The sequence below is a fragment of the Mastomys coucha genome, unplaced genomic scaffold (assembly GCF_008632895.1).
Source record: "Mastomys coucha isolate ucsf_1 unplaced genomic scaffold, UCSF_Mcou_1 pScaffold6, whole genome shotgun sequence".
In the NCBI taxonomy this organism is placed as follows: Eukaryota; Metazoa; Chordata; class Mammalia; order Rodentia; family Muridae; genus Mastomys; species Mastomys coucha.
In genome coordinates this window covers 85,091,947-85,112,844 of record NW_022196912.1, presented here as the reverse complement: position 1 = coordinate 85,112,844, position 20,898 = coordinate 85,091,947, and the positions used below count along the sequence as shown (strand labels likewise).

The 20,898-nt window shown below is 44.9% G+C and overlaps 1 protein-coding gene across 1 annotated transcript in view; it reads left to right on the top strand.

Moving 5' to 3' along the window:
• Nucleotides 1-20,898, top strand: part of Pygl (glycogen phosphorylase L) — a 36,283-nt gene continuing 15,385 nt past the window's right edge. Inside the window, exons 1-6 of the mRNA XM_031356170.1 lie at nucleotides 1-338; nucleotides 4,959-5,060; nucleotides 7,944-8,022; nucleotides 10,948-11,051; nucleotides 16,502-16,633; nucleotides 19,926-20,037. Coding sequence (XP_031212030.1) covers nucleotides 96-338; nucleotides 4,959-5,060; nucleotides 7,944-8,022; nucleotides 10,948-11,051; nucleotides 16,502-16,633; nucleotides 19,926-20,037 — 772 coding nt within the window. The 5' untranslated portion in view covers nucleotides 1-95. The remainder of the gene's footprint in view (nucleotides 339-4,958; nucleotides 5,061-7,943; nucleotides 8,023-10,947; nucleotides 11,052-16,501; nucleotides 16,634-19,925; nucleotides 20,038-20,898) is intronic.

Sequence of the window (20,898 nt, the reverse complement as noted above, 5' to 3'; positions counted from 1 at the left end):
CCAACTCCCCAGAGCCTCAAAAGCAGCAAGTAAAGAGGGAGAAGGCCAGTCCTGCAGCCCCGGCGACCCTCTCTGTGGTCCCGCAGCCCGCAACCATGGCGAAGCCCCTGACCGACCAGGAGAAGCGACGGCAGATCAGCATCCGCGGCATCGTGGGCGTGGAGAATGTGGCCGAGCTGAAAAAGGGCTTCAACCGTCACCTGCACTTCACTCTGGTCAAGGACCGCAATGTGGCCACCCCCCGCGACTACTACTTCGCCCTTGCGCACACAGTGCGCGACCACCTGGTGGGGCGCTGGATCCGCACACAGCAGCACTACTACGACAAGTGTCCCAAGGTACCAGGCGAGGGGCATTTGTGCCCCTTCCACTCCCTGTCCTGGTCCGGAAGTCTAGGCGGGCAGCGGGACATAGGCTTGGTCATCTCCCCCACCTCCCCCGCAGCGCTGTGCCATCCTCAGGGCTCCACTGTGCTGTGAGATCCGGAGACCCGCTGGTGGCAAGAGCCCAAGCTTCCCTCTCCCGCGAACTAAGCAAACTATGGAGTGCCTACTCAGCACTTAGCCAAGGGGAACCCAGCACCTCCTATGCGATGCATCTAGGTACTGAGGACCCTGACAGTCCGCTTTGGGCACGCAGGGCCAGGGAAGGACAGAAAAAAAAAACCAAACACATACAAATGCCCAGCTTTAGAGGATCGGGCTTAGTGTTTAAGGAAAGGAGAGGGAAGTTTAGAGTTCCTCTAATAGTGATCCTCCCCAGGCCTCAGGGCTATCTAGTCTAACTGTGCAGCAGAGAGAAGGGGGAGGTCCAGGCCCAGACCGAGTGGAGGCTGCATTGCAGTTCCTGAACTTTCTGATGTCTGCCTGGATAGGCCTTGCCAATCGACTCACCTGAAGCTATCCCTCTAAAAACACCCTTCTCCCTTCCAGAGGCCTACCCCAGAGATGTGGGGGACCCTGCCTTTCCGGGAGCGGCTCCTACTTCTACCAAGGGCCAAAGTGGGGAGTCTCTGGGGGTGGACTTAAAGAGGGAGGAACACCACCCCATCATGACCAGTCTAGGAAGAGAACCAGAACTAATGTGAAAGGTTAGGGAGGACCAGGCAGGGAGAGGGACTCCTCATACAGTGACAGTGTGAGACAGCAGCAGCCTTATGGGGATAGTGAATGTTTTGGAAGAGAAAGCTAGAAAAACTGGCTGTGGAGTTATGTTGGAAACGGTGAAAGCAGATCCTGGAGGCAACGGGAAATGTGTATACATACTTACTAGGCGTTTTTAAATACATAAGAACATCGAGAAAAGTTAGCTCTACCATTTGTGCCTGCGAACTATAGGAATTTCCAAGACGGAGAGATAAACTCCCATAGTAAGATACTGTGGCTGTAGGAGCCTAGCAGACTGCTACCCAAACAGAACAACTGCTAATTTGTATCCTTCCAAACCTAAACCTTTGCTTAGAAAACACTTCAGGTCCACATTCCTGTACTGTGTCTTTTTAGCGGTACAACATGCTGCACCTTGAGTTAGAATTTTTTTTTTAGAGGTGGTACTGGACTTGCCTGGGTTGGAGCGACGTTTCAGAAACACACAAACACAAGCGCTGCTCTGTAGCATTTAGCATCCCAGCACAGAGAAATCTGTTGTTTCTCCTCTAGTGGTAATCTTCCTGGTTCAATGGTTAGTTTTTCTCCTGACTCTAACTTCCTATGCAAGGGCAGAGCAAGCGAGACAGGGTTACACTGCAGGGCAGCAGCAAACATGTTGCATAACTCTTCTTAGAAGAGCCTGGAAGTTGCTAAAACTTGATTTCACACGGGCTGGTAGTGTTTGCTGCATGGTGGTCCTGTGGAAACTGGACAGCTACAGTCCTCGAAGAGATCTTAGGTAAGACCAGGAGGTGTGCCCAAGCTCCTTCCCCAGCCTGGCTCCCTGGTGTGCCCACAGATCAAGTCCAGTTCTCTAGCCCAGACTCTGTGTAAGCATGCCAAAGGTTTAAGCATACGGAAGCCTCTTCCTTTCCCTCAAATTCAGCACAGAGAAAAACTCAAGTCACATTCCTTGAAATCCTGACCTGCTCTCTGTGTTTTTTTAATTTAATGACTCCATGTCACCCACCATGACAGTCACTGCAACCCAAACTTGGACTTGCCGGATGGTGGTGGCACACGCCTTTAATCCCAGCACTTGGGAGGCAGAGGCAGGCGGATTTCTGAGTTCAAGGCCAGCCTGGTCTACATAGTGAGTTTCAGGACAGCCAGGGCTACACAGAGAAACTCTGTCTCGAAAAACCAAAAAAAAAAAAAAAAAAAACAACTTGGACTTAACTTTTGACTTTCTTTTATATTCCCCTTTCAAATGTCTGCACTGCTCCCCAAACTTCCCACTCTCTTCTAGTCTCTGAGTAGCTGAGTGGCCCTACAGGTCCTTTGTAATGGATTCTCAGCTGTGACCTCACTTCCCAGGAACTGTAAACTGGTAGCCAGAGGCTAACCATTGCTAACAAATGTACACTCTTTGCCAGAGATCCTCCTCTGGGTAGTTAAGTTTCATGGCTTTGGGCTAGCCTCTGGGTAGTCAAATTCAATGGCTTTGGGCTACAGTCTCTCATGCTTAGGTGCCTCCAGTTGTAACTTCAATTACAACTTCATTTTCTCTGTCAGCTCCCAAAGGTACTGCATCTGCAGTCCCATTGCAGTCTAGGCCTGTGTCCAGCTGAGCTTCTTAACACCACACATCTTGATTCTGTTAAGGTTGGCTGCAGACCCTGACATAATCCTTAAGCATGTCAAGGTCATCTTTCAGGTGAACCTGCCCTTCTCTCCTCTCTGCCATTACCTGCCTGCATCTACCTTCCCATCATCCTCCTCTCCTACTTACCCATTTCCAACTCCTGCCCTCTGCTCACCCTCCACATTGGATACCCTTCCCAGCATGGGTCTCCAGGTGCCACTCCTGCCTGTCTTGCAAGTCTCAACTTTATTGTCACATTTCAAGCACCTGACAGTGTAACCAGACAGTGGCACCCAGGCCCTCCTCTAGTGCTGAAAACAATGTTTAAAAAAAAAAAAAAAAACAAACTATTTTTAAAGTATTTTTGTATTACCTTTATTCTATCTTTTGAAACCTTTTGTAATTTTTGTATAATATACATACAATATTAGGAGTGGTTTGTGCATGTAGTTTACGAGGTGAATGAAGACATTGAAATATTTTATCATTACAAATATGCAGTGAATGACCGTAGGACATTAAGGGAACAAAGGTCTATTTTTCAAGGTCTTACATACTCTGAAATATAAAGTATATATTTTCTCTCAAAAAAAAATGCTACTTGTAAGAAAAAAAAAATAGGAAAACCCCTATAGTTCCTGCCCTTAAAAAGCTTCTCATATATAAAGATACTCAGAGCAAACCTATCTAGAAGACCTGGAAACACCTTCAAAATTCTTAAGATATTATTCATGCTGGTGGATCTTAAGTCATTGCCGCTTTGGGCTTAAAAGAAAGGTCAAAAAACTTCGCACAAATGTCATGATTCCAGGGGTGTGACTTCACAATGGCAAGTGTGGGGTATGGATATATTTACAGGAGAGCTTTGTATAGATCACTGAAACAGGAAAACAGGCTCTGTTCTGTCAGAGAAAATACCACCGAAAGGCTGAGCTGAGCTAATCATACCTGCTTGCTGTTTCCTGTGGCCTCATGCACAGGAGCCCGGGCCTAAGGGCTCTGACTCTTTGTGGCCTAAGTGTGCCCAGAAAGGTGTTGTTCATTAGCATTCATAGACGTGTATCTGATAGGCTAGCAAGGGCCCAGAAATTTCCCATAAACATTCAAAGAAGCTGGACAAAATGCTATGCTCTGGGCAGCAGAATCAGATGTTCTGGTAGGACACAGTGTTGACCAGGTTGTGGAGGTTCAGAATTCAACTGTTTCATAAAATGAAAGTGAGAAAGAGCGAAATTTCTTGAAATTACTTGATGTCATAATGATTTGTTACATGAACTATTATTATTAAATTACTACTACTACTACTACTACTACTACTACTACTACTTATTGGGTTGCTCAACTACTTTTATTTTTGGTTCTTCTTATCCTGTGGAAATTCAGAGCATGTAACATTTGAAGTGACTCAGCAGACTCTTACTGTTTTGTTCAGTGTCTGTTGGAGAGCGGATACTGAGGGCAAAGGGTCCCGAAAAGGGGCTCTATGTTCACTCACTAATCCATTCTCTTAAATTAGCAAACTGTGCCTGCATTGGAAGCAGGTCTGAACTTTGTGCCTCTCACTTCTGCCTCTGCTCATATTTACCTGGCTTTTCCCAGACCAAAGGCAAACAGTTTCTAAGTCCGTAGGGAAATTTACCATCCCATCAAGAACAAATCCTAATAAGCCTTGGGAAGTTTTCCTAGAAGAAACTGCTACATAGAGTTCCTGGGGTGGTCTTCATTCCAAAGGTAAGCCGTCAGGGAAGGAGGAATCTGCTCCTGCCAAAGAGCAGCTAGTGGCAGCTAGTCTGTGTGTTTCTTAAATGACAAGGTCAGAACCAACCCTCCTGAGAGAAAGGTGAATGAAAGCAACCCAGCTTGTTTGTCTAAAACATGTTTTATTCATGAAGCTCCTGAACAGGGAAAAACACACACACACACACACACACACACACACACACACACACACAAAGGATCCAATTAGTTAGATGCGCTTGCTTGTCTTTCTTTCTGAAGATACCAAATTACTTGGCCAAAACACAGTGTATAGAATAGTTTCCCCATGCTACTGGTGGGGAAGATTGTCATGCATCCCATCAGGTGACTTCGGAAGTCTCAGGTGAACATGAGTTAAAGTAGCCCCAAACCCTGACAGATTTTTATTGGTGGCCTAACATGGATTTGTATTTTTATGTGTGCTTGACCTCATAGGAGAGTGATGGACTTTTCTGTCTTCATTTCAGAGGGTGTATTACCTCTCTCTGGAATTTTACATGGGCCGAACTTTACAGAACACCATGATCAACCTTGGCTTACAAAATGCCTGCGATGAGGCCATTTACCAGGTATGTTATTCTCGTGTGTCTCACACCTTCTTTCTCTACATGTCAAGTTCACTTTAACACATACACATGCACATGACAAGTTGCTTCTTCAAATAGGGCTATTACAAACAATGAGAAATATACACAAGTTAGAAAACAGATGACTGGGTGTCGTGGTGCATGCCTTTAACTCCAGCACTGGGGAGACGGAAACAGGTTGATCTCTGAATTCAAAGCCAGCCTGGTCCACTAGACAGGGGGTGGGGGATGGAATTTGGAGAACGGATTATCATACATGAGGGTTTTATTTTGACATCAAAGTCTTGAAATGTCCAAAAAAATTTACACTTTTAAAATGAACCTCTTAAATGTTTTAGTGCTGGGTACTGGTGGTACATGCCTTTAATCCTAGCCTTCGGGAGGCAAAGGCAGGAAATCTCTGTGAGTTCGAGGCCAGCCTAGTCAACAAAGTGAGTTCCAGGACAGCAGGAGCTACACAGAGAAACCCCATCTCAAAAACAAAACAAAACAAAAAAACTTTCTTATGAGAATCACAAGCTTTTTACTTTAAATTTCTGGCTATCTTTTAAGGATGATCAAACTTTGACAGTTATTCATACATCAAACAACGTGAAAATGTTAAGCTTTTGAAAATCCGTTACCATGTTTGTCTCTTACTAAGGAGATGTAAAGCATGCTTCCCCTGTAAGGCTACATGCTCATTTGTGTATGCAGATATATTCAGCCCTTCCTACTGTGTCTCTCCACCTAAAACAAGTAGTCCTTCACCTTTTCATGTGACTGAAAGAAGAGTATAGTTACAAAGACAAATCCAAATGAGACTCAGGTCAGAATGCTCCCTTCCCCAGGGCTGGGATGGTCCCTAGTGTGATCTGCTGCTTATCATTCAGGTGGAACATCCATCGCAAGTCAGGTGGAGCACGGCCAGAGAACCACCGCAGTTCACCTACACTTCCCTTTCTTTACTTCCCTTAACATTAGCGGAAAAATGCACACTTTCCGTGGGGCAGTGTGTAAGCATGACCTGCATCTACATGGTTCAGAGTCCTGTCTCAATTTTCTGATTTTCAAGAACCCGAGTGTTAGTTAGCACGGACTATTGGCTGCATAAGGACCCAGGAATCCCTAGTCATCGGGGAGCCAATCCAGAAGCCCTATCCATCTGAAATGATGCGGAGCCGTGCTTGAGTTCCTATAAGATTTAATTATCAACGCTTACATACAAAACTAATGGAGTAGAAGGAGAGGGGTCCAGAAAAGTGGCTCAGAGAAAACGTGGGCATCACTTTAGGCAGCTCCTCCTTATGTGCATGTTTTCAACACTGAAATTACTTTCCCATTAAAAGCTATCCAAGGGCCTTTGGATGATTCAGCAGGGAAAGGTGCCTGCAGTCAAGCCTGATGAACTTCAGAGGGGGAGGGGGTGGTGAAAAGAAGAGAGTTTTTAAAAACTAATTTCGGGAGGCGCATATGAATTTTAGATAAGGACATAGATATTTCACAGTGGACTACCCTTTAGTTGGGTCTAGTGAGATTATCATCTAGTCCACGGAGAACAGGTCACTGAACTTATCAGAACATGAATTTCCCCATAAAGTAAGTGATCTACAATATACTCTGTGCTATAAGGTTCTCATCGAGATCCAATGTCAGTGGCTTCAGGGGTGTGTTCTCCCGAACTTCAGAGAAGGGATCTTTTAACTGTCTCTACATTCAAAGAGGCACTTTGGCAAACACCCTAGGAAAAAGTAGGGAGATTCTGGCCCCATTCATTGAGCTGTAGATGAGGCCTCCTGCTGGTGCCAGGCACCAGGGCTCCCAGCTTGGATCACTAACTGGTTTGGGGTTATCACAGTGTGTTGACTCCACTGAGACAACACACTGTGAATTTGCAAAGATGAGCTCAAGTCTGTCCTGAGAAGTCTGACCTTGAACCTTCTGACCATCCTGCCACTTGGTCCTCAATTACTGTCAGCTTGAAACTGCACTATTTCTAAAGTTTTAATCTCATGATATATTTTTAATTTGTTTTGCTTTGATTTTTTAAAGAGTCACATTTAGTGTGTGTGTGTGTGTGTGTGTGCGCACACACGCGTGTGTCTGTTTGCATGTATAGCATGAACACATTAGTGCTGTAACGCATCAGCACACACATGGAGATCAGAGGACAATACATGAGAGTCTGTTCTCTATTTCTGTCATGTTTGTTTGGGGAATTGAACTAGATCATCAGGTTTAGCAGCAAGTGCATTTACCCAGAGTCATCTTGATGGCCCCCATACTTTTTTTTTTTAAGAAATAATAGCTAACATAGGACATATCAGCCCAAGACAAATGCTGTTGCTTTTTTCATCTAATCTCATTTGACTCACAACCTTAACTAGGTATTTTAAACCTCCACATTTTTTGTGTTTGTTTGTTTGTTTGTTTTTTCGAGACAGGGTTTCTCTGTGTAGCCCTGGCTGTCTTGGAACTCACTCCGTAGACCAGACTGGCCTCAAGCTCAGAAATCCTCCTGCCTCTGCCTCCCAAGTGCTGGGATTAAAGGCATGTGCCATCATTGCCCAGCTCAGCCTCCACATTTTTACAAGGGAGATTTAGCAACCTGTCTAAGGGTCAGTGTCAAGGAAGTGGCACAGTCCATAACGGACACCCAAAGTCGCATGCTTCTCTGTGCCCGGCTACTCCATCTTGTACCACTGGCGCCAACGATTGCTAGCTTCTTCAACTGATATGCAGTGCCAGAGCAAGCTTCAGGAGAAGCAACGCCAGGTCAAGCATACAGATAACCCTGGTAGCTGGCCAGAGCCTTAGCAAGTGGAATTGTCTCTAGAACGTCCCGAGTGTGTATCCATGTCCAATATGGTCTTCCTTTCTCCTCAGCTTGGGTTAGACATGGAGGAGTTAGAAGAAATCGAAGAAGATGCTGGGCTTGGCAATGGTGGCCTTGGGAGGCTTGCTGGTAAGTGACAGCAGGAGCTGGTTACTTTGTCTGGGTGATCTGTGCCTTCTCGGGGGCCACACACGACCATGCTTAGAAGAGCCAACTGGCTTCCTTAGAAGGAGGACAAAGTATGTCCCTACTGTAGACGAATTTCTTCTTGACTTTCTCCTGTGGCCTAATCAGCTCCACATAAAAAAGAAAAGAGATGTTGCTTAAAGCCTTTTCAGACATTGCTTAAAACCCCAAAGCTAGCCAGTTCCTTCCTGTTCACTCAAGGGTTTCCAAAGCAACCCCTTTACATCACTGCTGCTTGTGTATGGCTGGTCAACTCCCATAAACTCTACTCTCACCTTGCAGGCTTCAGTTGGATATTTTGGTTGCCTGGTGGGCAGTAATGTCATTAATAGACCTCTTCCCATACATACAAACTGAGTTCTCCGCTTTACTTGAATAATGACTTTTCATCGAACAGAGAAGAAAATACTTAAAGTGTGGTATTAGCTCTACTTGCTGTGACAGATTACCCAGCAGGAGCAGTTTAAGGAAGGAAGACTTTATTGTTGCTCAGAGTTCCAAGGCTCAGTGTGGAAATCATGGCAACAGGAGCTGGAGCCGGCTGGTCATGTGCAGCTACAGTCAGGAAGCAGAGGAAAGAAAATGCTCAACCAGCTCTGTCCTGTTTACGCAGACCATGGGGTGTTGCCCTCCACATTCAGGGTGGGTTTTCTCACACTGGCATCCCCAGAGATTCATCTCCTGAGCTCTTCTAGATCCTGTCAAGTTGACCTGATTATGAAGCATCATAGCCTGTAACCGAGCATCTCCACGAGCTCAGGAGAATTTCTCCAAAGCAACATGTGCACAAGAAGACAGGGGAAACCACAGGAACGTGATGTCACAGGGCTGTTTCTCAAACCCCCTTAAAAGCAGCCTAACCTCAAAGAAGGATGCTGATATAGACATACCTGCCTGTGGGAATCACCAAGCTCAAAACAAAGCAAGGCCCAATGAAACCCATACCAAGTGATGCTATTTAGATTCTTAGAAAAGGTGAATCGTGTATATTTGAGTCGTGTATATAGGAAGACGAAGGAGAGAGTCTGGAATTTGAATACTAAATTGAGTTTAAGTGTTAAATGTTCCTGGTGGCTTCTGGTGACTCTTAAGAGAAGAGCAGTAGGATTAAAGGGAGCCATCAAAGGGGATGCTATTGTTTTTGTTTCGTTTTGTTTTGTTTTTTTAAAGTCTCTTAATTTGTCATTTGTCAAATTACTAGAAAGACATTTATGCCTGTTTCATTTTATTGAAGCTTTCTGTATCAGCAGCAGTATGCTTTATTACCCCTACTCGTAGTAAAGTATATAAAAGCTCTTGGGGTAAGCTGTTTGCCATTGTCCTGTGATACAGTCTTCTGAGGATTTCCTAGGCTTCCCTGGGCCATCAAGAGGATGGCGGCACTGGTGGAAAGCCTATCTAAGAACAAGAATTGATCTGCTTTGCTTATGTGAAGCCCAAACTCTTCAATGTTGGCTAGCAGTGTTTACTCTGCTCTCCACCGGGCTTCCACGGCCTGGCTCCTTTGCTGTTTGGGAAGGCCAGAAAATAGAGCTGCAGGCAAGGCTGGGTAATTCTCAGATGACCTAGCCTCTTGCCTGACTCTGGAAGTTGGAATCCCATCTGCTCAGGCTCTAAGGATCAACTTGTCAGAACCAAGGGAACGCCAGAAGAGCCACAGGTGAGATGAAGCAGGGACTGGCCATGTTAGACCAACTCTAGGCTCAGCCCTTTGTGTTCATGGCTCTGTGTTAGAGATGGACCATGAACCCACCCCAGGTTCTCTCATTTTGAGTGATAGCTCTCTAGTTCTTTCCAGCTGGAATTACTATTGTAGGTTATCTCATTCCCTAAAAGCTTAAATTCTCTAGAGGGATAGTCAGATTAACATAACCTTTTGGGTTGTATCTAAGCACTAGATAGACCTGCTGGATTGGCCCTTCTAGCTCAGATGTTGTGCCATTGGAAAACAGAAAATATAGTAAGAAAATAGTCACATCAAGAATGGTGTGGTGATCACAGAACAAGAGCCCCGGGTGTTGGGGCTGATTTTTTTCTATTTCACCCGGACTCTGGATCTCCATGACTGCCCCATCCCCTCACAATACAAAAGACAAAGACAGCAAGGAAACTCTTCCACGGAGGCCCCCTCCTTGCAGAATTCCTAGTACTCTGGGTGGATTGGATGCCATTGCTGCTAAGCTAATAGCTATCCTTGGTGAAGGAAATAGAATGGCTACAATTTTGGTCTCAACGTAAGTTTCTATTTCGTGCAATGACAGCTCAGCAGGCAGGAATAGAGAGAGACAGCTTCCCTTAGAAAGGCAACCACAGGTGACAGCAGTCAACCTACCAAATGTAGGGAGCTTCTATATTTGTTCTCAGACAATGCTAGCGCGTACACAGTCACTAGTCAAGATGGTGAGAAAGGGTATGATATCTAGTTTTTTAAAGATTTATTTATTTATTACTTATAAGTATGCTGTAGCTGTCTTCAGACACCAGAACAGGGCATGGGATCCCATTACAGATGGTTGTGAGCCTCCATGTGGTTGCTGAGATTTGAACTCAGGACCTCTGGAAGAGCAGTCAGTGCTCTTAACGGCTGAGCCATCTCTCCAGCCCGCAATATCTATTTTCTTTAAACATTTTTACATCTTTTAATATCTCCTAATCTCTCTATGGTACTTAATTCTCTATGGTAATTAATTCAATTACTTAAAAAAAAAGGTTATTTAAAAGCTCAGTAAATGCCATGCAGCAATATCAGTGCACAAAACAAATTGTTCCTGATGGAAGACTTGTGTGGCTTCTATGTTTTTGAAAGAGAGTTTGACACTGATGCTAAGTTCGCTGGTTCTGTCTTTTTGTCTGCTTGGTCAAATTCAGCCTGCTTCCTGGACTCCATGGCAACCCTGGGACTTGCAGCCTATGGCTATGGCATCCGTTATGAATATGGAATCTTCAATCAGAAGATCCGAGATGGGTGGCAGGTATGTGACGCTGTCACCTGAGCCTTCGTGAGCTCTTCCTTGGTGCTCTGGTGGGTGAATAGCGTGGGCCTTTCATATGGTACTTCACTGATTTCTCTGGCATTCGGCTGACAACAGTGGACACTTCCAAAGTCAGCTCCCCACTGGGTAAGTTTCCTGAGCAAAGAGCCTGTGTGAGTCGTTCACCTCCAGATCCAGGGCACTTGACGCAGTGCCTGCCTCTCACTAGCTGGTTTGGGGCCTGTGTGTTAACCTCTTTAACTCTCAACTGTACCATTTATAAAATGAGAGCGATAACTCTCTCTATAGATAGATAGATAGATAGATAGATAGATAGATAGATAGATAGATAGATAGATCATATATTATAAAATGAGAGCCAACAATATATATATATAATATACATACATATGCATATATATTCCTCTTGTGTGGTGATTAAGAAAAATATCGTTCAGTCAACCACCCTGAGGGTCTGCCTGTAGTGAGTGCCCACTGAGAGTGACTGCCTCATTCCTGAGGGCTGGTTGAGGTCTTGGGTTTTGCGGCATTGAGAGGGCGGCCTCACAAGGGAACTCTGAAAATATTTACCACTGAGCCCTAACTGTGGACCGCTTTCCTATACAACATTCCATCTCAAAGCTTACCGAAACATGAAAGGAGGCTTGTGGGTTAGAACTGTGGTCTCCTGAGCAGTTGCCCGTGGTAAGAAGCACACTGCCAATGTACAAGATGGAAAACTGAGTGTCTTCCAAAGTAGAGTTTCCCCAGATCATATTGCTGGTCAACAGGGGTCCATGTCCGCAGATTTCTGCATCCACATTCAGTATTCTTGGACATGTGTGTCTGCTCTCCTGCTCATGGCTGTCTTAGAAGATACATAAGCAAATGTCCTATTATATAATAAAATCGGGTAACCTTGTTGATGGTTAATAAAATAAACCTGACACATATTTAATACTATGTTCTATATAAATATGCACTAATCTATCCAGACCACTATAGTTACACCTGCTTAAAGCTCATGGTTTTTTTCATCTCTGGTACCTTTTTGACTCTATGGTCAAGGGCACTGATCTTAAGTATTGACTATGCCCATTCTCTCTCTGTGTTTCACATTCACACCATGATTTTAAAAAAAGAAATGTATAAACTGCATTTTCAAAAAGCTGAGCTCTGTAAGCATGCCTTCACTTCAGGGCCCAATATCAGAAAGCTCCGAGCTCAATGTGGGCTGTGTAAGGAAATCAAGCACACAGGAGAAGGGCAGGTATGGTTGGGTGCCCCAGTCCACTTTCCCTCTCCCAGTACTTAGCCTCTAAGTTAGGAACTAAAAGACTTGGTGGGAACACTGGGTGAAAAGCCAAGTTTACAAAGGAAGCTCTTGGGAATGGAAGACATGTAAGCTATAAGTGAGGTTCCAAGGTTTTCTAAAGACACATGTTGTATATTTTTACCTAGCTCTAAGAAAATAAAACACTGTGGGGCAACCTGGTATAGAAGAAGGACTCGGCGCTAATTTCTAGTTGAGATCTGACTTCCATTCCTCATAGAAAGCACTCCATGTTGGGAAGGTTGCCACAGCCTGAGCCGTGGCTTTCTGGTCTTCACAATGGAGCCGCTGATTTCACAGAACTACTAGGAGAACATGCAGACACTTGGAAAAAGGAGGGTAACTCCGTAACAGGTGGTGCTCTGTGATAAAATTTTAATATAACCATTGCTACTGCACTCTCCAGTAGTTGTATTAAAATACAAAATCATTTATGTTATTTGGAGACAAAAAGGATCTAGAATTATATGACTGGACTGAGAGAGACTGGACTGCTTATATACAAGCATCTGAGAGAGGCCAGGAGAGAAAATGTTAGAAAGGAAAATCCATCAGGAGCAGGAGACGTGGCTCAGTAATACAGGGTACTCAAGATTAGCTCATGGTCTGCTCTTGCAGAGGAGCCAGGTTTGGTTCCTGGCATTCATGTGGAAGCTTGCAATCACCTGTAACTCCAGTTCCAAGGCATCTATGACCCTCTGACCTCCACAGGCTCCTGCGTGCATGTGATAGCCATGAACTCATGCATTTATTATTCATGCATTTATTATTTATTATTATTATCATGTATTAACATACATTTAATTAATAAATAGAGAAATCTTTATTTAAAAAAAAGAAAACCATACACGAAGGCTTCAGCATTAATTGTCTTTGGAACATGGATTGAGAGTAGTGTTTATTATCTTCCATTTGCGCTCCTACATGGCTCATATTCCATAAGAAGAAACATATGCCTTCTAAACATAAAAAGCTGTCAGAATGAAAGCATTGATTCCCTTGCCTGGTGAAGTAACTAGAGCTGTATGGGTACACACTGAGGTTAGCAGAGATTTTTTTTTCCAATATGGCCAGCATTTCAACTCAACCTCACCCAAGGACTTTAATGCATCCATACTCAGTCCTGGAAAATAGACTGTGTGGTACTCACTGTGTTCTAGACTGCTTCAGACTTTCTTTTCTCAGTTTTTAAACTACTATTGTATAAAAGAATTAAAAGAAACTCAACACATAGATCTGAAATTCCTCAAATGCATTTGCCCTTCCAATTTCATTCTTAATCCTGTAGATGAAGGAGGTATATGTTTATAACATCTTCAGTTTCAAAAGGAGAGGCTGGGGCTGAAGATGGAGCTTTATTGGTAGAATGCTTGCCCATCATGAGAATTGCCTACCATGCATGGAGCCCTGGGTTTGACCCCTGCCGCCAGCATCAAATAAACCAGATTGTGGCGGTGCACGCTTGTAATAACCAGTACTAGGGAGGTGGAAGCCAGGGGATCAAAGGTCATCCTCCACTACTGACCAAGTTGGAGCTAGCCTGCACTACATGAGATCCTGTCCAGAGAGGGGGGCTGGGAGGAGGAGGAAGAGAAAGATGGAGGGCTGGAGAGATGGCTCAGCCGTTAAAGGCTAGGCTCACAACCAAAAGTATAAGAGAAAGATGGAGAGAGGAGCAAGAAACGGAGAGAATGAAAAAGACCAATAGCTTTTGCTAATTGCCAGTTAGCCCCATTACACATCATCACTTCTTTAATTATGACTTTAAAAAAAAAAAGGGCTGCAGAGATGGCTCAGTGATTAAGAGCCCTGACTGCTCTTCCAGAGTTCCTGAGTTCAATTCTCAGCAACCACATGGTGGCTCACATCCATCTACAATAGGGTCTGATGCCTTCTTCTGGTATGTCTGAAGAGAGCAATGGTGAATAAAATAAAAATAAAAATAAAAAATTCGAAGGGCACTCAGTTTACTCACCACCTACTGTATTTCCCAAGATGGGATTGTAAAGGGCAAGTGTAAAATATATCACATCGTAAAAGGGCCATTTCCATGAAAAACAAAGCTCATATGCCAGGAAGTCGGCAGCCCTTAGACTATGATAGGGTCTCATTCTTGTGCTCTGTTTGCTGGCTCCTGCTCCTCTGAGCCCTGCTGGCCTGCTCCTGGCTCACCTGCTCCCTGCTGGCCTGCTCCCGGCTCACCTGTACCCTGCTTGCCTGCACCCCAGGCCCCCCACACCCTGCTTCCCTGCACCCCAGGCCCCCCACACTTTGCTTGGCTGCACCCCAGGCCCCCTACACTTTGCTTGCCTGCACCCCAGGCCCCTCACACCTTGCTTGCCTGTACCCCAGGCCCCCCACACCCTGCTTGCCTGCACCCCAGGCTCTCCACACCCTGCTTGCCTGCACCCCAGGCCCCCAACAGCAGATACAGACAGTGCTGATGAGAAAGTCACCAGCTGAGAAGAGTTTTGAAGCTGGTGGACTTTTTAACATTTGAGTCTGTTCAAAGAACATTGGCATAACATGTGTTGACTGAACTTCCAAGGAAAATAATTATACAGTTAAAATTCTGGACTTGCCACAACTAATGGAACCTGGAACTTGATCAGTGATAGTCCCACATGAAAATACTTGGCTGTTGGAAGGAAGAGAGGGATGCCATTAAACAGGCTCCCTGGAACAGCTAGCAGGTGGCAGGAAGGCGCTCACAGGATGTACCTTCAGTCTCCTTTTAGAACCTGTGCGAAGCCAGACTCATGGTTTCCACTGCCCAGACAGCCTCTAGTCATCCTTATTGAGTTATTGGAGTTCCCCAGAAATGTTTTATAAATCATTTATGTTCTGAGGAAGCAAAACTTGTTGGTTTTCTTGGCACTTGTTCACGAGTTCATCTCTGTGCCCCACATTTGAGGGAGAAGGTGTTTCTTGGAATCCTATCACCAGTACAATGCCAGAGCTGACATCTGCTTCACTGGGTTTCACTGAGTCAGTCCTCCACGGAGACGTTCAGTCTGGAAGCCAGCCCTTTCACTCCCAGGAGCTACAGATGCTGTGAACCATTCCTCCAGAGCCTCTGAGATAGGATAGAGCCCCGGAACCCACTTGGATGCAAGGATCAAAGCTCATCTCCCACCTGCTCCACATGTTCACACACCTCAGTGACTGGTGCTTTCACAGATCCCTGTGGTTATGTGAAAGTCTAAACACAGAGCCTGCTTTCTTCATCCACAGGAGGAAGTTGAAGACAGGGTTTTGCCCATCCCACAGCATCTATGGCACCTCCCTGGGCCTGCTGGGATGAGCCTGTCGCTGTGACATTCCTACCTTTCAATCCACCCTAGAAACCATCCTGAGGAAATTTTAAGTGCTGTTCACAGACTCCTTTCTGATTCAACAGGGGACTCGGAATGAAAAATCAGCAAACAGGACTCCTTACAATATTTGTTAGCCACAAGAAACTGAAACAGACATTTTGGGGTGGGACAAATGAAGCCAATGTGTAATGGCATTAAGACTGGTCAGGGGCTTCTTTGTCACTTAAGAGTGCATCCCCACAAGAGTAAAGGCCACAAAAAAAAAAAAAAGTAAAGGCCACTCAGACTTGGAGAGGGCAGGAACAAAGTATGAGGTGCCACCCTGTCTCCTAGACCTTTGTATCTTGATGGCAGAAGAAAGGAGAAACACCTTGTTCACACTGACCAAGCTATCTAGCGCTCTACTCTAGAATACCTCCCAGATGTAAAGGCATGGCCTCTGAACCACAGAACTGAAGTCAATCTTAGCTTTGTTACCGTCCTTCTGCATGACCTTAAGCTGTTATATTTCCTTATCTCTGAAAAGATCGAAATCATAGTCTGCTCCTCTAATGTTGCCATGAGAAATACAGTCATATATATACAACACCTATGTCATTGTCAATGACCAAGGCCATTGCTGTCTTAGATTATAAGACAAGGCTACAGGCTCAAAGACAAAATAAGACTAGAAGGCCCAGTGTACTTTCATTGCAAAGCAGAACTCTTGAATTTTGGTAAAAGATATCTTTACTGTGATATAATTGGAGTGCTAAGACTATGTCCCTGAATAGTGAATTCTAAGCCTTGTCCATTTTCAGGTAGAAGAGGCAGATGATTGGCTCAGACATGGGAACCCTTGGGAGAAGGCTCGTCCTGAATTCATGCTGCCTGTGCATTTCTACGGAAGAGTAGAGCACACCCAGATGGGGACAAAGTGGGTCGACACCCAGGTAATTGGGCTCTTGTGACAAGCCTTTTATTTTGCACAACACGGAGAACATTACACTGAGTGTACAGTATACACAATATCAAAAATGAAGTATTGGCCAGGTATAATGGTGCACGCCTTTAATCCCAGCACTTGGGAGGTACAGGTGGATCTCTGTGAGTCTGAGGTCAGCATGATATACAGAGAGTTCCAGGACAGCCAGGGTTATATAGAGAAACTCTGTTCCAAAAAAGAAAGAAAGAAAGAGAGAGAGAGAGAGAGAGAGAGAGAGAGAGAGAAAAGAAGGAAGGGAGGAAGGGAGGAAGAAAGAGACAGAGAGAGAAAGAGAGAAAGAAAGGAAGGAAGGGGGGCTGGTGAGATGGCTCAGCGGGTAAGAGCACCAATTGCTCATCTGATGGTCATGAGTTCAAATCCCAGCAACCACATGGTGGCTAACAACCACCCATAATGAGATCTGACGCCCTCTTCTGGTGTGTCTGAAGTCAGCTACCGTGTACTTGTAATAAATAAATAATAAATAAATCTTAAAAGAAAAAAAATCAAAAAAAAAAAAAGAAAGGAAGGAAGGAAGGAGAGGGGAGTGAAGGAGAGAGGAGGGGAAATGAAGGGAGAGGAAGAGATAGAGTGATATCTTATGTATCAAATAGCAGAGTGGAACTGTATAAATGCTTGTCCTCTTTGTACTGCCTGTTCCTCTAATCCGGAAGGGCACTGAGGCCAAGGGGAAGCAACTTCCCCAAGGTTAACTGATTTGCCAGGGTCATTTGCAAAGATTACTCAGTTCCATAGTAATAAGCATGATTAGCTCTCCGGATGCTTAGCTCTCTGGTCCTATAATCGTTCTTGATACCAAAGTAGAGTCATTTTAAATGCCTTTTCTCAGCCCATCATTGTACATTATAGTACTGCAGTTTTCAAAAGATGATCCAGGCTTCAGCTGTGTGCTGTGCTGGATCTGTGATCCGTGTCAGGTGTCACTTCTAGAAAAGTGATGCTTCAGTTTCTTCAAGGGCATTTGTCTCACCATTCTGTTTGCATATAGCCTTGTCACAGAATCATACCTAGTCCTGTGAGTCTCTTCTGGTGAATGGCCCTGTTCTTTCTTGGGCTGCCTGGTCCAATCAATACAGCTTCACTTAATATATTTGCTTAATAGAGAAGGTCTTGGGCTTTATCTTAAATCTTAGTCATTCTTTAAAACATTACTGAAAACCCACTAAAATGTACTAGCATGCTTTATCATGACCGGCTTTTAGCTGATTTCTTTTTTAACTATTGGTTTATTTTGCTAATCCTTAGAAAGGTATCCAAAGTTCAGAAAACTAGGACATTAAAATGTTTCCTACCTGAATGTGAACTCACACAGCACCTCAAATGACAGGTGAGACACTAACACAAGTGATGTAGGGTATAGACAAGGACTCAGGCTTGAGGGTAAGCTCCCTCTGTGTTTATTTTGTTTTGTTTTGTTTTTCATGTTGGTTAAGTATCTGGCCACAACCTACATTGCACTTGGTCACAAATGCCATCGTGTGAGCTGCAAACAGACCAGTTAATCCAGTCTAAGAAATTGCATGTGTATTTGACATTAAATTAGTATATGGCATAGAGCTTGGTGCCTGCAACTTCATTAGCTCCTGACCTATTCAACATATCCAGCTTATACCAACAATACCAGAAGTGTTCCACTTGTATGATGGGGCCTGCTGCTGAGCCAGTTTGCTTTTACAAAGCTCCTCTGGATGCTTAGCTTTCTGCTTTCATGGAGAATCCAGAAATTCGATTAGAAAGTATTGTTTCTATATCTAGAGGACCAAAGTTGTGGGTCAGAGATGACATACAAGAGCTAGGCAAACCCTGCAGGACTTTACGGATGAGGGAGCCCTCGCCTGGGTCAGCCCCACATTTATAGGTGGTGAGGTCAGAGAGCATGAGGCCAAACATGCTCTGAGCATGCAAGGAATGGCTTCCAATAAGTGGATCTGTTTGCTGTTATGTAATTCAGGTCCATAGGGAAGTGGATACCAGAGAGAATTAGCTGTGCTGGTGATGTGTTGGAGCAAACCTAGGGGAGATGAAGAAGGGGAACAGCAGGAAGAAGAGGGATGGCTTCATGGCACAGGGGTGTCACCTGTAAAGAAGGACAAGGAAGGGTTCTCAGACGTGGGCTACAGCACTGCTCCAAGCAGGTAGTCATGCTGAGAGACTAAAGCATACCTTTTGGAAACACTGTAGTGTTCTGAACATGTTGGAGCATCCCAGAGATGATACACAGCCTTGGGGTGAGCTATGGGGGGGGGCACCTTCTCTCTATAGCCCCTGAAAGGAGAGCCAACCTAGAAGTCCTTGTACTGCCTCTGTAACACTGGGAGGAGTAGAAGGACAAGTGTTGTTTAAACCAGGAACCATTCCTAATCTACAAATGACATCTCCTGGTTGGTGACAAATTGCTTGAAAATATGTATAAAGATCTGCAAAGACCTTTACTTCCTTGTGAAAGATATCGAAGTAAGGGTGCTTTGTTACATGATGTTCCAGTGCGTGGGCTGGACCAAACGAAGCATCACATCCTCCCACTCAATCACTCTGTCACTCCTCCTCCATGAACCTTGATGCTGATGAGACAAGGAATGGAAATGGGTCGTTTTTCATGTGAATTTTAAACATCCTGTGAAGCAGGTCATATCCCTGTCCTTTTGTCCAAAATGCTGTCACAAAGATTTTCCAAGACTTTCCAAGGTTAGCATTTTGATCCCAGCTCAGCTAATTATCACCTGACTTGACAGATCACTATAGGAGTCACTAAAATAGCACTCTGCAACATAAGAAAGCTGGCTAGCACAGCACACCTTAAATGCCGTGCAGGATGAACCTCCATCGCTTTGCTGTTCTATTCAATCTTAGCATATTTGACATCAGATCGTCGAATGCCATGCACCGAGCATGGCTGCTGCCCTCAAGGGGGGTCACGTTCATGTGCATCACCTTGCTTCTATGCCATAGTGTTTATTATCCTAACCCCTTCTCTACCATTAACACCACAGCAGTCCCATCCAGTGCCCTGCCTCCAGGGCAAGAAGCACATAGGAATTCAACACAGAAACACTATGAGGGATCAGCAGCCCAGAGACTCCAGTACTGCCTCCAGTCCTGAGACACACTTCTCAGGACCTACACAATTTGAGTGCATGGTGCAGTCAAGATTGGAGGGACTTTGCAGCCTCCAGCGGTTGGTTGTTCAACTTCTGTCATCATACTTGAGAAGCTGTAACTGCTGGTGTTTTACCCCACAGGTGGTCCTGGCTCTGCCTTACGACACCCCCGTGCCTGGGTATATGAACAACACTGTGAACACTATGCGCCTCTGGTCAGCTCGAGCACCAAATGACTTTAACCTTCAAGACTGTACGTACAGCCTGGTCTCTGCTCTCTTTGTGTGCATTGCATCTTGACGGCTGCTTAGAGACAAATTGAGGTTAAGAGAAAAAGCTTTGAGTTTCTGATCTTTGATCCTTAGTAAGTGAGAGGGCTTGTTTGTTTGTTTGTTGTTTTTTGAGACGAAGTGTCATTGTGTAACCTTAGCTAGTCTTGAACTCACTATGTATACCAGGCTGGGCTTGAACATACAGAGATTGGCTTGCCTCTACTTCCTGAGTACTGAGGTTAAAGGGATAGGCCACCATGCCTGGCTAAATCTTTTATTGATTCTTTGTGAATTTCACATCGTACACCCCAGTCTCGCTTATCTCCCTATCCCTTCATATCCACCCTCCACCTTTGCAACCTCCCCCTCAAAAGAAAATGCAACAAGATAGAATTAAAAAACAAAAAGTCTCATCGTAGAAGTTGCAGTGTGTCCCACGGTATACCCTTTTGTCCACACATCTTTACTTGCAAATGATCATTGCAATGAGTCATTGGTCTGTTACACTATTGATACTGGATTCTCATAGAACTCCTCTCAGATATCCTATCGTTGCCCCATGTCATGGATATCCTGCAGCTTTGGATCTGCAAGCCCGACCCTTTCACATGCTCCAGCAGATCATAGATGGGTAGATGTTGGAGTGGGCAAAACCCAAAGCCCTGGATCTGGGCCTGGGACGTAGCTGAACTGGTCAGCCCACCGGCTCTCATGCACCCACACCACCAGGGCAAACTCTCCAGCGCTGCCCCAGCTAGCTTACCCAAGGCTGCTGCCAGCAAGAGACAGGCTCAGCTTTCCTGCTCTGATGCCCTTGGGGCTGGCTTACCCTCCCTCACCAC